Source organism: Epinephelus fuscoguttatus, linkage group LG8 (assembly GCF_011397635.1).
Source record: "Epinephelus fuscoguttatus linkage group LG8, E.fuscoguttatus.final_Chr_v1".
NCBI classification, from domain to species: Eukaryota; Metazoa; Chordata; class Actinopteri; order Perciformes; family Serranidae; genus Epinephelus; species Epinephelus fuscoguttatus.
In genome coordinates this window covers 22,071,078-22,084,474 of record NC_064759.1, presented here as the reverse complement: position 1 = coordinate 22,084,474, position 13,397 = coordinate 22,071,078, and the positions used below count along the sequence as shown (strand labels likewise).

General features: G+C 39.1%; 1 protein-coding gene across 1 annotated transcript; it reads left to right on the top strand.

Moving 5' to 3' along the window:
• psmc4 (proteasome 26S subunit, ATPase 4) lies at positions 1 to 9,272 on the top strand. Its single transcript, XM_049584287.1, has 11 exons — positions 1 to 61; positions 709 to 807; positions 2,033 to 2,219; positions 2,934 to 3,080; positions 3,369 to 3,478; positions 3,601 to 3,694; positions 5,011 to 5,178; positions 5,383 to 5,459; positions 7,251 to 7,419; positions 8,587 to 8,642; positions 8,805 to 9,272. The coding sequence occupies exons 1-11, from the start codon at positions 29 to 31 to the stop codon at positions 8,916 to 8,918; spliced, it is 1,254 nt and encodes a 417-aa protein (XP_049440244.1). The 5' UTR covers positions 1 to 28; the 3' UTR covers positions 8,919 to 9,272.
• The last annotated feature ends 4,125 nt before the right edge of the window (positions 9,273 to 13,397 follow it).

The following is a 13,397-nucleotide window of genomic DNA, read 5'->3' as shown; positions in this document are numbered from 1 at the left end:
AAACCGAGAGTAGAAGAAGAACAACAACATGGAGGACGTCGTCGCTGTAGAAAAGAGCCCGGTATGAATCAGTCAGATTGTTTCCTGTTTTTCTTTTAAAATTGACAGGCTTTCTGTGGTAGGCTTTTGTAAATGTAAGAGTTTGAGTGTGGCTATCTGTGAGTGTTTGTCGCAGTGTATTACCGTTTGTTTGCTTGTTAGCACTGCCGAAACGTAAACCTGCCAATTCATTCTCTACTCAGTGTAGGTGCTATGTCATGCAAGTTAGCTGCTAGCGTTAGCATGATGTTTGAAGAGGTCGAGAAAATTAAATTGCCTTAAAGTAGCTGAGGGCTTCGTGAAGCTATATTCACCAAAGATTGATGTTAGAGGATGTTTCCATCATTGTCCGGTGCTTCCTAAACGGCTTTAAATAGCTAGTTATTGTTTATGCGAGCCGTTGAAGTTAGCTAGCTGTTAGCAAGCCAAGTTTAGCTAAGGTAGTGTTTGTCTCTGTGAGATGTCAAGTAATAACCGAGCATACATTAGTTTTATCTGTGAAGTTACACTTCTGCCGTACCCTGATGTGAACCCAAAAGTAGTCTGTATCTTAAATATATTTTTTCAGGTTGTTTGGGTGAACTGCAGCGTAAGCTTTTCACTGTTGTGTGATGTTAAATTTTGTAGTTTGTTCATGCTAAATGTTTTTTGATGTTGTGACATCCACAGGAAGACATGCCGGCAATACTGACCTCCAGACCCCAGACAGGTCTGTCCTTCCTGGCACCTGAACCAGAAGATCTTGAGGACCTTTACAGCAGATACAAGGTCTGATATCTGTTAATACAGTTGTGTTTTACCATAATAGAGTCCAGTGAAACATCAGTTTTCAGACCTCTGTCTAAATTTAAAGTACAACGTATTCCAATAACGGCAAATATATATCATGGACAATTAAAGCACGCACGTGAAATTACAGTAGTTTCAATCTTCTGAAAGGCTGCCCATACCATTTGATTTTTCAGTGATTTACATGATGGTATTAAGTGACACAAAATGTCAATTATGGCTGTTTATTGGGATATAATTACAGAGGAATAGCAATACATTGCACACATGCTACATTTACACAAGGTTTATCTAAGATATACCTTCCTTCTTCTTTTAAGTTTGAACATTTTTAAACATAGGCGGTTTCTGACATTACCTTTTTTTGTGCACCTGTAAAGTGAACTAGAATAAATTACTTATCAAGAGTGAAAGAAAATAATAACTTTATAGTTTACCTAGAAACTTGCGACCCTACGTATATTTAGGGCTGCCTCACAGAAAGACTCTTATGCAATTTGATGCTTTCAGTATAACCAGGTGCATACTACATGGTGCTTCACCAGAGCGTGCTTTACATACTGTATGGATGGAGTTGTGCAACAGGCTCCTGCAATCAAATTTACCATCTCAGCAGTTTATATTGGCTGATAAAAAAATTCAGACCTTGGAACATAATATATATTTTAGGACAGTGGTCACCAACTGGTGGGTTCTGGTCCATTCTGAATGGACTGCAAGTGACTCGTGAACATGTCAAGTTTGCGAAAAAAAAAAAAAAACCCACTTTATTTTGAAGTACAGTGAATTTCCCGTTCAGAACTTTGACATTGAAGTGCCATTCCCTGCTGTAGGGTGAATGACTAATGGACAGCTACATGACAGAGACAGCTAACTAACTCAACAACATGGCCAAATGCAAGTATGGATCTGAATTCATTGAGCGGTGTGGACCTTGAACAAATGACTAAAGAAAAATCTGGACCCCGTGGCTGGACCAGTTGGGAATCAGATTGTATTCAAGCTTAAGGCCTTTAAAGTGAAAACAGTTTCAACTGCATTCTTTTTTCCCCAAAAGGGATTACAAAATGTTTGTTCTTAAATGTTTGTGTTTTAGTAGTTCTTCAACTGTGTATGTCCACACACAAGCAGATTAATGGTTCTTTCAGCCTCAGTAGGCTCTCACCCTTCTTACTACAGCCCCGTTTGCTTTATGGGTTTTTAGAAGCTGCAGCAGGAGCTGGAGTTCCTGGAGGTGCAGGAGGAGTACATCAAAGATGAACAGAAGAACCTGAAGAAAGAGTTTCTCCATGCTCAGGAGGAGGTGAAGAGGATACAGAGCATTCCACTTGTCATTGGCCAGTTCCTGGAAGCTGTTGACCAGAATACAGCCATTGTTGGCTCCACTACAGGTAACATTAAAAGCAAAACGGCACAATGTAAGATATCTATACAGACTAAAATAATAATGTGCTGCCAGTAATAGTTTTGAGTAATACAAACATGGACAGGTGTGCTCATAAACGATATCATACAGTCTATTTAAGACCTGTGGGAAATTTCTGACTGAGAATATGTCAATACCACATTTGGCTTCAATATTTGGCCCTGAAGGCTTTTCAGTAGTAGTAGAGATGAGAGGTCACACCTGCTCTCTAGTTTGCTCTAAAACACTGACGTAGAATCTGTTGTTTCCTCTTGTGTGTTTCACAGACTTTTTATACTGTGGCTTAAGTTTTGGTTCAAGTCAAGCTCAATATTAAGGCGGTAATTTCTGCACTAAGGAACAGTTCAGTTCTCACTAGTCTTAAAATTCCAAGAGATAAACAGAGAACAAAAAAGTATGCATTCAAACCTTGAAATAATGACTGTGTAAATAAATAAATAAATAAATAAACAGATAAAGCAGAGAATTAAACATTAATGAAATGGCAGATGATGCGTACATGCTGTATATTTGAATGCTTTATCATGTTCAGGCTTTCAGAGTCTTGAGAGAGAACCTAGAGGAGATGTACTGTGTGCTGTGAAATTTAATTATTTAGTGTGAAGTACATGTTGTAAATGTGTAATGAGTTCTGTTCCTGTGTTCTTTCTCCATTTATTCATCTTTGCTCTGTTTTCAGGGTCCAACTACTATGTGCGCATCCTGAGCACCATCGACAGAGAGCTGCTGAAGCCCAACGCCTCAGTGGCCTTGCACAAGCACAGCAACGCGCTGGTGGATGTGCTCCCTCCTGAAGCTGACAGCAGTATCATGATGCTGACATCAGGTAAAAGACTCTCTCCCAGAGGCTTTCTGGGCCTGTTTTAATAGCTCCTCAACAAAGATGTCCATGGTCACATATGGAGACATTTTTCTACTAGTTTCACAGAATATTGTATTCATGATTTCCACTATCAAGCAAGCTGGAATCCTGATCAGTTGTCTATTCATTATACCTGTTAAAAATCTACAGATGCCATTTTCTTTAAGTTGTTATAGACTGTCAGAGTTCTTGTATAAAGTCTACAGTTTGAAGAGAAGCTAACTGTCCTTGTCACTGTGTTTCTGCTCCCAGACCAAAAGCCAGACGTCATGTATGCTGACATTGGTGGTATGGACATCCAGAAGCAGGAAGTCCGAGAAGCTGTAGAGCTGCCACTCACACACTTTGAGCTCTACAAACAGGTCAGATATTAAAGAGAAATGTGACTTTTTTTCCATGGACAAAACATATTTTTCATGGAGTGAACTTTGGCTCTCTCAAAAACTTGTGCTAGATAATAACTCTGGTCTGTCTCCTTTCTCAGATTGGCATTGACCCACCCAGGGGTGTCCTTATGTATGGACCTCCGGGTTGTGGTAAGACCATGTTGGCCAAGGCTGTGGCACACCACACCACAGGTAAGTCGCACCTATAAGAGACCTGTGTGTGTTAATGTAGGAAGATGTCGTGTTTTATACCAAACTAGACAGAAAGCCATTTCCCTCCTTTTTGTATGGATGCAAACACTTAAACATACACTATGTCATTACTTAAAACAACACTGCTGACTATAAGTAACATCAGCTAGGGCTGTGAGGGTTGGTGTGTTTGTCCTGAACTGTCGCAGTCATAGTCTTGTGCACGCAGCCACATGCAGAATACACGGTATGCAGATTGATGCACGTGATATGAAACTTAAACCATGTAAGGCTAGCAACATGCACTGAGGGAAGCACAGCAAGGGGCCTTTCCAAAACCGGAACCTACCCACTCCCAGTTCGCACCCTATATCAAGGTGTGGGGTGTAAGTACAGTGCCAAGCTTTGAGACACACTTCCCTCTCTGCAGCTGAAAAAGGAGCTGTTCTGTTGTTATATTTGGTAGCCATGGAGAGAAGTGAAATTACTCTCATATAATGTTCTTCATATGTATTTGAATTACTTTTATTTGATTTGTGCTGCTTTACTCCACATTTCTTTTTACTTTTGTTAACATCTCGTTTTCACTCTGATGTTTAGAGGCTACTCGGTTTTTGCAACATTTCCTGTTAAACTTTACTATAAAATAAACAAGAGTACAGTTTTATACAGACCAGAGAGGTGCATAATTGATCCTAAATACAGTGCAGCGTTTAAGATGTTAACATCTCTTTGACAATATTAAATGTCTATCCTAGTTTCAACAGTTTACATTCCTCAGGGTAGTGACGTGGATTTGTGTGGAGCGTCTTCCATGACAAACACAGTTCTGCGTTGCACGTGGTCAGTAAGTCGTCATAGGTACAGGCTTGCTGTTTGAGGGTTTTATAACCCACTTCCACTTCTCACTAGTTGGTTTGGGTGATACTCAATGTGGCAGATACTCTGCTTGAACGTGGCAATGGAGTGGAAGTGTGTAGGGGGTGGTTTCAGAAAAACCCAAGTTGATTGGTGTGTGTGAGTTAGTCACCTGTTGTCTTTTGGAAAAGTTTTTGTACAGTGTTCTTACAGTGTTATTCAGAAATGTTTGAAATGTCACTTATTTTTAAAATGTAAATGGAAAGTTTCCAGTGGGCAAAATGTGTCCTCTGTCCACAGCAAGAGGATTTTGTAGGTCTTTGACACTTAAAAGACTGTCTATTTAAATTAAATGGAAGGAAACCTGTCCTGATACAGCTGTTTTTCCTGGATTGTTGATAACGAGTATATACAACAAATAGAAGAATTCATCTTTGTTTTTATCTCTCTGTCCACAGCGGCGTTCATCCGTGTGGTTGGCTCTGAGTTTGTGCAGAAGTATTTGGGTGAAGGCCCTCGTATGGTGCGTGATGTCTTCCGGCTGGCGAAGGAAAATGCTCCGGCCATCATCTTCATTGATGAGATTGACGCCATCGCCACAAAGCGTTTTGATGCACAGACTGGAGGTATGAACATGAGTGGCTCACATGTCGACTTGCTGTATACAAACTATTGTAGATTTCAGTTTATCAGGGACAAACATTACATGAGTTTTTGTTATTGAAGTTAAGGTTCTCATTTTAAGAAGTTTGTTTTGTTGATGACATCCTTGTAAATGCAGTAACATCACGGTAAGAAATGAACCCTGTGACCTTGTTTTTTGTCTGCAGCTGATAGGGAGGTGCAGAGAATCCTACTTGAGCTTCTTAATCAAATGGACGGTTTTGACCAGAACGTCAATGTCAAGGTAAGCGAAGTTCACCTGTCTGAGGGAGCTCTTAACTTTTCCCTTGTGACTCCTCCAGCTCTGTATGTACTGACTTGTAGGGCCAGTGATGGCACTTGAGCACTGTCAAAACCAGCTATTCATTCACCCAGCCATTTTCACTGTGCCCTGTGTCCATTCATTCAGCTCAGAAAGCACCCAGAGTGTTTGTTCTCAACCTTCAAAACCTAAAATAGACATGTTGCTGATAAGCAAATGCAGCTCAAACTTGCACAAAGAGTGCCCTCAGTATATAAAGACGGTGTCTGCGTATTTAAAGGAACTGTTTTTTCCATGAAGAATTCAATTTTCCAAGGGTTTTTTGGGGGGGCCGACACTTCACATATTTCATTGACAAATCCTGTTAGATGAAGATCTGTAGCTTTGTGTCTTGTCACACTATAAACAAAGCAAATGCAGTTCTCTGTGTGCTATTTTATGCCAGACATACTCTGTTTCTACTGGTAAAATAGCAGTGACAATGCAAAGAGTAACACAGAGGTTGGGTTAACTGAATATTTTTTTGTCACTGACTGAATATTTACCAGAAAAATCTGAAGGTTGTCCATCATTTTGACAGATCAGAACATTGTGGGTAATTTACTGTTACTTGAGTAATCCACACACCTGTCCTTTTTGTGCCGTGTTGTGTAACTGGCTTCAGTCATTGCATTGGTATTTAATATTGCTGCATACCATGGCAACTTGCCACATTCTTAGCAAGTGGTATCTCTGTTTATAGTTTATCTTTTGTCTATGCCTTTATAAATAGTGGTGTAGTGCTGCAGAGTGCACGGGAATGACGCCCTACCACTTTTTATCTCCAAGTGAGGAAATAATTTTTTTTTTCAAGCACTTAAATATCAAATCATCACTGAAGCATATGTCATGCAAGAAAGACAATTATAAACAAATGACCTAGTTGTCATATTGATATTTAGGAGTGTTGATAGATTCAGAACATCTCATACATTGAGTAACATGCAAGAAAATATTCCACCTTAAAAGTTGCTTGTAGCTGCTAGTGGTAGCCTTTAAGCAGCAAAGTGAACTAAATTATTTTTTCTCAGCCTATAGCTGTAAATGTTTAATTAGTTAAGATAAAAAAAGGCAGCAAAACATCCTTTTATTTTTTTAATTTTAGATGACAAATGTATGTAATCTTAGCACCACAGGAACAGTGGTTACATAACCTTCGAGACGAGCCACAACTTAACTGTGCACATGCACGTCATAGCTGCACTGTGGCACAAAAACAAATAGCACTACACCCTCCCACATGCATAATCTATAAACTTGCTCTGTATATTAATTATTTAAAAGAATGAAATTTTAATGCTATTAAATATGTCTTGTTGTCATCTTAATGGAGAGAAAATGGAGAGTAATAAAAGGTTATGACAGAATTTTTACAATCCTGACCACCAGAATGACAGAAAATGAGAGTCTAGTGCAACCCCAGGAGTGACATAATAATTCAAACATATTAATATTGTAGTATTTTTGCCACTGAAAGTTGTATGTGGCCAGCCTTAACCAGCCGTTTGCAGGTGATCTGGATAAAATAAACACTAAGCAGTGATTTAGTCTTCTCCGCTGAGGTTCTCCCTGTTTGGCCACCAGTTCCAAAGCATCAGTGAAACCATTGCCTCAGTTTGACTCATTATCTTCCCCTCACTGAGCCAGAAGCAAACATTCTGTGTGAAGCCAAACCACCCCACATCACAGTATGTTTACAGTATACCATCATGCTCACGTTTGAACTCCTCCTAGGTGATCATGGCCACCAACAGAGCAGACACACTGGACCCGGCCCTGCTACGTCCTGGTCGCCTGGACCGAAAGATTGAGTTCCCCTTGCCCGACCGCAGGCAGAAACGTCTCGTTTTCTCCACCATCACCAGTAAAATGAACCTCTCTGAGGAGGTCGACTTGGAGGACTGTATCCTTTTGGTTCAATAACAGCGAGTTAGGTTGTGTGTTTGTGTCTGCGTGTGTGTGTGTAACAGTGTGATGGATTTGCATAGTATAATATAATACCTTTGCTTTACATACAGCAAATGCAGTGTGTGCCCACAAGATAAGTTTAAACTTGTTTATATATGGGATATTACAGTTGTTTGCATAGAGTTATTGTCTTGGACTGCAGCCAGTGCTTCCTCATCTTCCTTCTGGCTGTTGTCTAGTATTCAAAAACTGTCTTACAAACATTTTTAAGGACATTTTTGCCCCAAGCAAAAGCTTTTGGGCTTCTTCTGATCCATGTTTACATGTATATATGGGTGCAGTATTGTGTGTGGTGCATGTGTTAGTGTAATACTTAATCTGTCTGCGGGTAAAAAGGTGAGTGGGTAGCTGGATAGTTAGCTCATGATGGGAAGTTGGCTAAATCACTGGTTGTTGCCTCTGTAAACCATACAGCAGGGTAGAGCTTGTGTTACAAAAAAAACAGTTTGTACGGTACTAAGTAGTAAATCTACAATTAAAAGTTTGGCAGAGTCAGTCAGTTGGTAACCAGGTCCAGTCATATGAGCTTAGACTTGCACACTATTTTATCTTTTATTCAAAATGCAGAGCCTGACAGCAGGAACTCATCAGTCCTATTCCTGTGTTCTTGTTGAAAATTCTCTGCTGCTGTCCAGATGTTTGGCCTCACTTGTGTAGTTGCGTCACTATCACATTTAAGAAATAGCTCTGAGTTTGACGTGCTTTTCATTGTGAATGTTTCATCTTCTGTGGTGGAAAACTTGGGGTTGTGCAGAGATGTTAACTTCCTGTTTGACTGATAAAAGCTCTCTGTGGATGCCACCAGACTCAGTGCTGCACAACAGCGTAGTTGTTCTGAACTGTTTGTGCAGCCTGAAAACTGACAAACATGCAAAAAAAATGAACTCAGAATCACAAAGATAAAACTCAGTGAAACCTTGAATCAAAACATGCAGCAGCTGGTTCATTTGCAATTCAGACAGTGTCAGTGTTGAGAGTCTGCAGCCTGTTTACAGTATCATTCAGTATTCCTTTAGATTTCAACACAGTTTAGATACTCAGATGATTGTTGCTTGTATTTTGGCATTGCTGTGTTGTTCAGTCGTCCTTAACTGATGCACAGATGTGGCCAGGCCAGACAAGATCTCTGGAGCCGATATCAACTCCATCTGCCAGGAGGTGAGTTGGAGCTTTGATTGTGTAACGCTAAGCATGTCTCTTTCTTTCTTGGAGCTGTGGAAAATTAAAACTAATGGAAAAATGTGTATAGAACAGTTAAAAAATGTACACACTCACTTTTTGATTTCCTCCCTCTGTTTATTTCCTCCTCTGCTGTCTCAGGCTGGCATGTTGGCAGTGCGTGAGAACAGGTATATCGTCCTGGCCAAAGACTTCGAAAAAGCTTACAAGACCGTCATCAAAAAGGACGAGCAGGAGCACGAGTTCTACAAGTAGAGAGGAAAAAATACATCCCGGAAAAACAAAAGGTGTCGAGACACACAAGTTTATTGATTTACGTCTGTGTGTCTGTATCTACAGTGTGTCTTTTGTGGATTTGCGGTCCCTGACTTGCATTGATTTTTGGACTAAATTTACTCACTGCAGCACAAGGCCTAATGTCAGATTAGCCCTGTGTCTGTGACACACTACCATATGAAGGAGTGTTTTTTTGTGCAGACACTCTGCTGGTTCTTAAAAATATCTGGCCCTGACTGTAGCTAGGATAGAACATTTGTATCTATATGTACTCACTCAACAAGACGTTACATTAAAAAAATCCATTAAAGATGTTTTCCATAAAAAACAAAATGATTGTCATTGTCTGCCTTGAAATATATGGCTTATGATTGAAGATAATTATACAGCTACCGTTATGACCTTTTTTATCAGGTGAATGTTGGGAAATAGTCTTATTTATTGATTAGTTGGTCAACAGAAAATGTAATTAATTTTTTGATTAATTGGTTAAATGACTTTTAAGTCTTCCCTCTGGTTCCAGGTTCTCAAATATGACTTGATATTGAATTGAATAAATTGAATTAAATTAGATTAAATTAATTGAATTGGATTAAATCTTAAGGGTTTGGACTGTTGGTCAGACAAAAGGAAGAAATTTGAATGTCAACTAAGGCTTTTGAAAATTCATTTATTATTTATTGTTTACTGTTTCTTAATTTTAACAAATAATTGAGAAAATTGACAGAATAATCAATAATGAAAATATCTGTATCGTACAAGCCCTAGTCGTGATTATTGTTACCAAGTTGTGGACTCAACAGTTACCTCAGCTATGGTCTTGCATTGCGTCATTCATATCCACCCAGCTTTTATACTGTTCAGCAGTGGTGTTGTGTTGTGTTTACTGGCAGCAAGATGTTCACCCACTCAGACACTGTCACGCAACATTTTAAAGCAAGGTAGATGGGAAATGTCGCCCTTAAGGGTGGAATTGATTACTTGTACAAAATCAGTGTGACTAAAAAGGGTACTAACCTGAGATGTATTTGTCAAACACGCTCGTAAAGGTGTTATTTATCACAGAAAACATCAGACACATGCTCAACATTTGCATCTATAATAACATATTTTAATAACAGCTATGAGACAACAACTTAGGGTTGTAGACAACTGTGGTAGCCATACAGCAAATAAATATACTGTTCTGTGGACAAACTCCTGCCAGTGTTTCGATCTTGGAATTGACAGAGTCGACTCAAGGTGATGCCAGTGCTGGGCCGGGCGTCTCGATCCGTGCTTGAATGGCGTCTTCCATGCTGCACTTTGGCTCTCTGCCTCTCTTGTTTTAAGTCTGCCCAGGAGTCGAAGCAGTGCAGCCTGAGGTTGCAGCGCTCCCTTTAGACCACAAGTGGGGGGAAGATCTTTCATCATCAGCTGCAGTGTTACTACAACAAATGCATGCCAAGCGACACAGCAAATATGACCACAGTATTATGGATTTACATGGACGGGTTAAGGATCAAAGTCCCTTCAGGAATAGCTTGACTTTTATGTAGTACATTTAATTAAGTTAGAATAAGGAGAGATTCTAAAAATGGTGCAGAAGTTTCAATTTTACATCTCAAACTACAAAGTAGATTAAAACAACAAAGGCTAGCAGTCAATGGAAATTTGTGACTTGATGTAGAAATTACAGTGGAAATCAAAAGTAGTGGTACCCACATGTGTTTCACTTGGTCTCTGGTAGGAAGGCTGTAAGTGACCTGGTCAAAATAATAGGGACAGAGCTGCAGGGTTACCAGTTCTGGCCAGAGGGTCATCCTGGAAAAAAGGTGATCCAGCCTGTGGTTTTGTCCACAGTACGGTCCAGGGAAGAGTCGACGCCACAAGGCTGACACCAAAGCATCCATGCTGGTGTGATCTCCTAGGGGCCTGAGATGAAACAACTTGTACACAGGTGGTTGGACAGCCATTTTGCTAATTCTGTCCCAACAAAAACATAGGCAAGATCAAAATCAAGTGTAACGACAACCACAAGATTAAGTGATTAGTATTTTTTTTTGTATTTTTGAATATAATATACATTATTTGTTTGGCTTTTCTTAAGTCAGAACTTAAAATTGCCTTCTGGTATGTATAATCAGAGGAGGAAGAAGTACTCAGATCTGTCACTCAAGTAAAAAGCAACACTGCTCTGTAAAAATATAGTAAAGTACTAAAAGTTAAAGTAGTTATTAAGCAGGATGGTCCATTTCAGAATAACATTTTCAATTATTGGATTATAATTGCTGATGCATTCATGTTTTGCTCCAAAGTCACCTAACTAGTACCTTAAGCTATCAAATAAATGAGGAGAAGTAAAAAGTAAAAGATACTCATTTGAACTGCAGTAGTATAAAAGCATAATGTAGCAAAAAATACTTTCATAAAGCAAGTGTAAATAAGTACAGTATACTTGAGTAAATGTACTTAGTTTCTTTCCACCACTGATTATGACCAGTGAAATTAATTAATCAAAAGCAAATGGCTGTACTTACCTTAAGAATGAAATGTAATCTCTTGTATGAGATGTGAAATATTTGTTTTCTTTTGGGTTTTTTCTGTCCTGTTCTAGAACATGTGGCTTTATTTAAACACTGTCAATAGTGATGACTTCATAAATGCACAAATACAAGTGCCAGAGCTGATAGCACTTTTGTTAATCATCATGTTGCAGGTTAACCTACAAAAGAGAGATGACACTTTAATGAAGCATGAACAGCTAAAGTTTAGGTTGGGGGTGTCAAACTCATGTTAGTTCATAGGCCACATTCAGTCTGATTTGATCACAGGTGGGCTGGGGCCATAAAACCATTGCCTAATATCCTATAAATAGCTCCAAATTGTTTAAAGAAGTAATTTTTTTAAAGAAACGCTAATCAATTTACAAAACAGATGACTGTGATGTCTTCAGAAGAATAAATGCAATTTCAATAATATTTCTCAGTTGTTCCACAGTCAGTCAGTCTGCTACTCACAGTCATTACATATGCATTAATCCATACATTTCTACTTGTGTGTGGTAATCCTTACAACACCACACCAAACTAAAGTGAGAGAAAATAAGTGTATTACTGGCATTTTACATGAAGAAAACGACTCAATGTTTAACTTGCTCCTGAAACCTGGCACCGCGTAGCCTTCACAAGTGCATCACTATTAGGTGTGCAAGGTCATCCAGTGGGTCGGATTGGACCCTTTAGCAGGCCTGATCTGGCCCTTGGGCTGTATATTTGACACCCCTGGTTTATGGCGTAGTCTGCTTTTGTTTGTTGTAAGATTTGTAGAGATGGAAGTTATTTGTTCTGTTATTTTTACCTTGTTTAAAGTCATATTCTGGGTAATAAGCCATAAAGTACACAAACTATGTGGCACAGCTATTCAAGGCGTGCTTGCTGCTGTCTCATTTTTCATTTCTCAAGGATTTTCCCAGGTTAAGATGGATCATGTTCTGGCTTTAAAGTCTCAGGTCAAAGCAAGTCTTCAGGCTGTCTCAAATAAAGTCTTTAAAGTCAGCCAGTAAGTCTAAAGTCCTCATTTTCACCTGTTTTACAGGCTCAATATATTTGCTTTTTACCATAGCTATGTAATAACCTCCCCTTTACTGTTAAGGGCTTCATTTTTATGACTCTTTATCTAAAGTTTGTTGGCTTTGCAGATGGTGTAGTGGTATTCTAGATATTAGCTTATGAGATATATGTGGGAAGAAGGAAGTTGGCACACTCTCCTTGACATTACAGTGGCTTTTTGGCTTTTAAGTGGGCATAATGTAAATGGTTGGGGAAAGGGTATATCCCATATACAGCAGGGAAAATAAGTATTGAACACGTGACAATTTTTCTCAGTAAACATATTTCTAAAGGTGCTATTGACATGAAATTTTCACCAGATGTTGGTAACAACCTAAGTATTCCATACATACAATGAAACCAAAACGAATAAGTTCAGACATTAAGTTTTGTGTAATAATGTGAAATGACGCAGGAAAAAAAGTATCAAACACGCTTACTGAAATTTATTTAATAATTCGTACAAAAGCCCTTGTTGGTAATGACAGCTTCAAGATGCCTCCTGCATGGAGAAACTAGTTGCACGCATTGCTCAGGTGTGATGTGTGTGTTTTGACCCATTCTTCCACACAGTCTTCAAATCTTCTTCATGAACTCTAAACTGTAGTTCTTTCCATAGATGTTCAATTGGATTCAAGTCAGCTGATTGGATGGGCCATTCTAGCAGCTTTATTTTCTTTCTCTATATGGACAAATGGCACTGCACATCACCCCAAAAACACTATACCAACAGTGAAGTTTGGAGGTGGCAACATCATAGTGTGGGGCTGCTTTTCAGCAAATGGTACTGGCAAACTTCATATAATTGAAGAAAAGATGAATGGAAAAATGTACTGAGACATTCTTGATAAAAAATAAAACTGCAGCC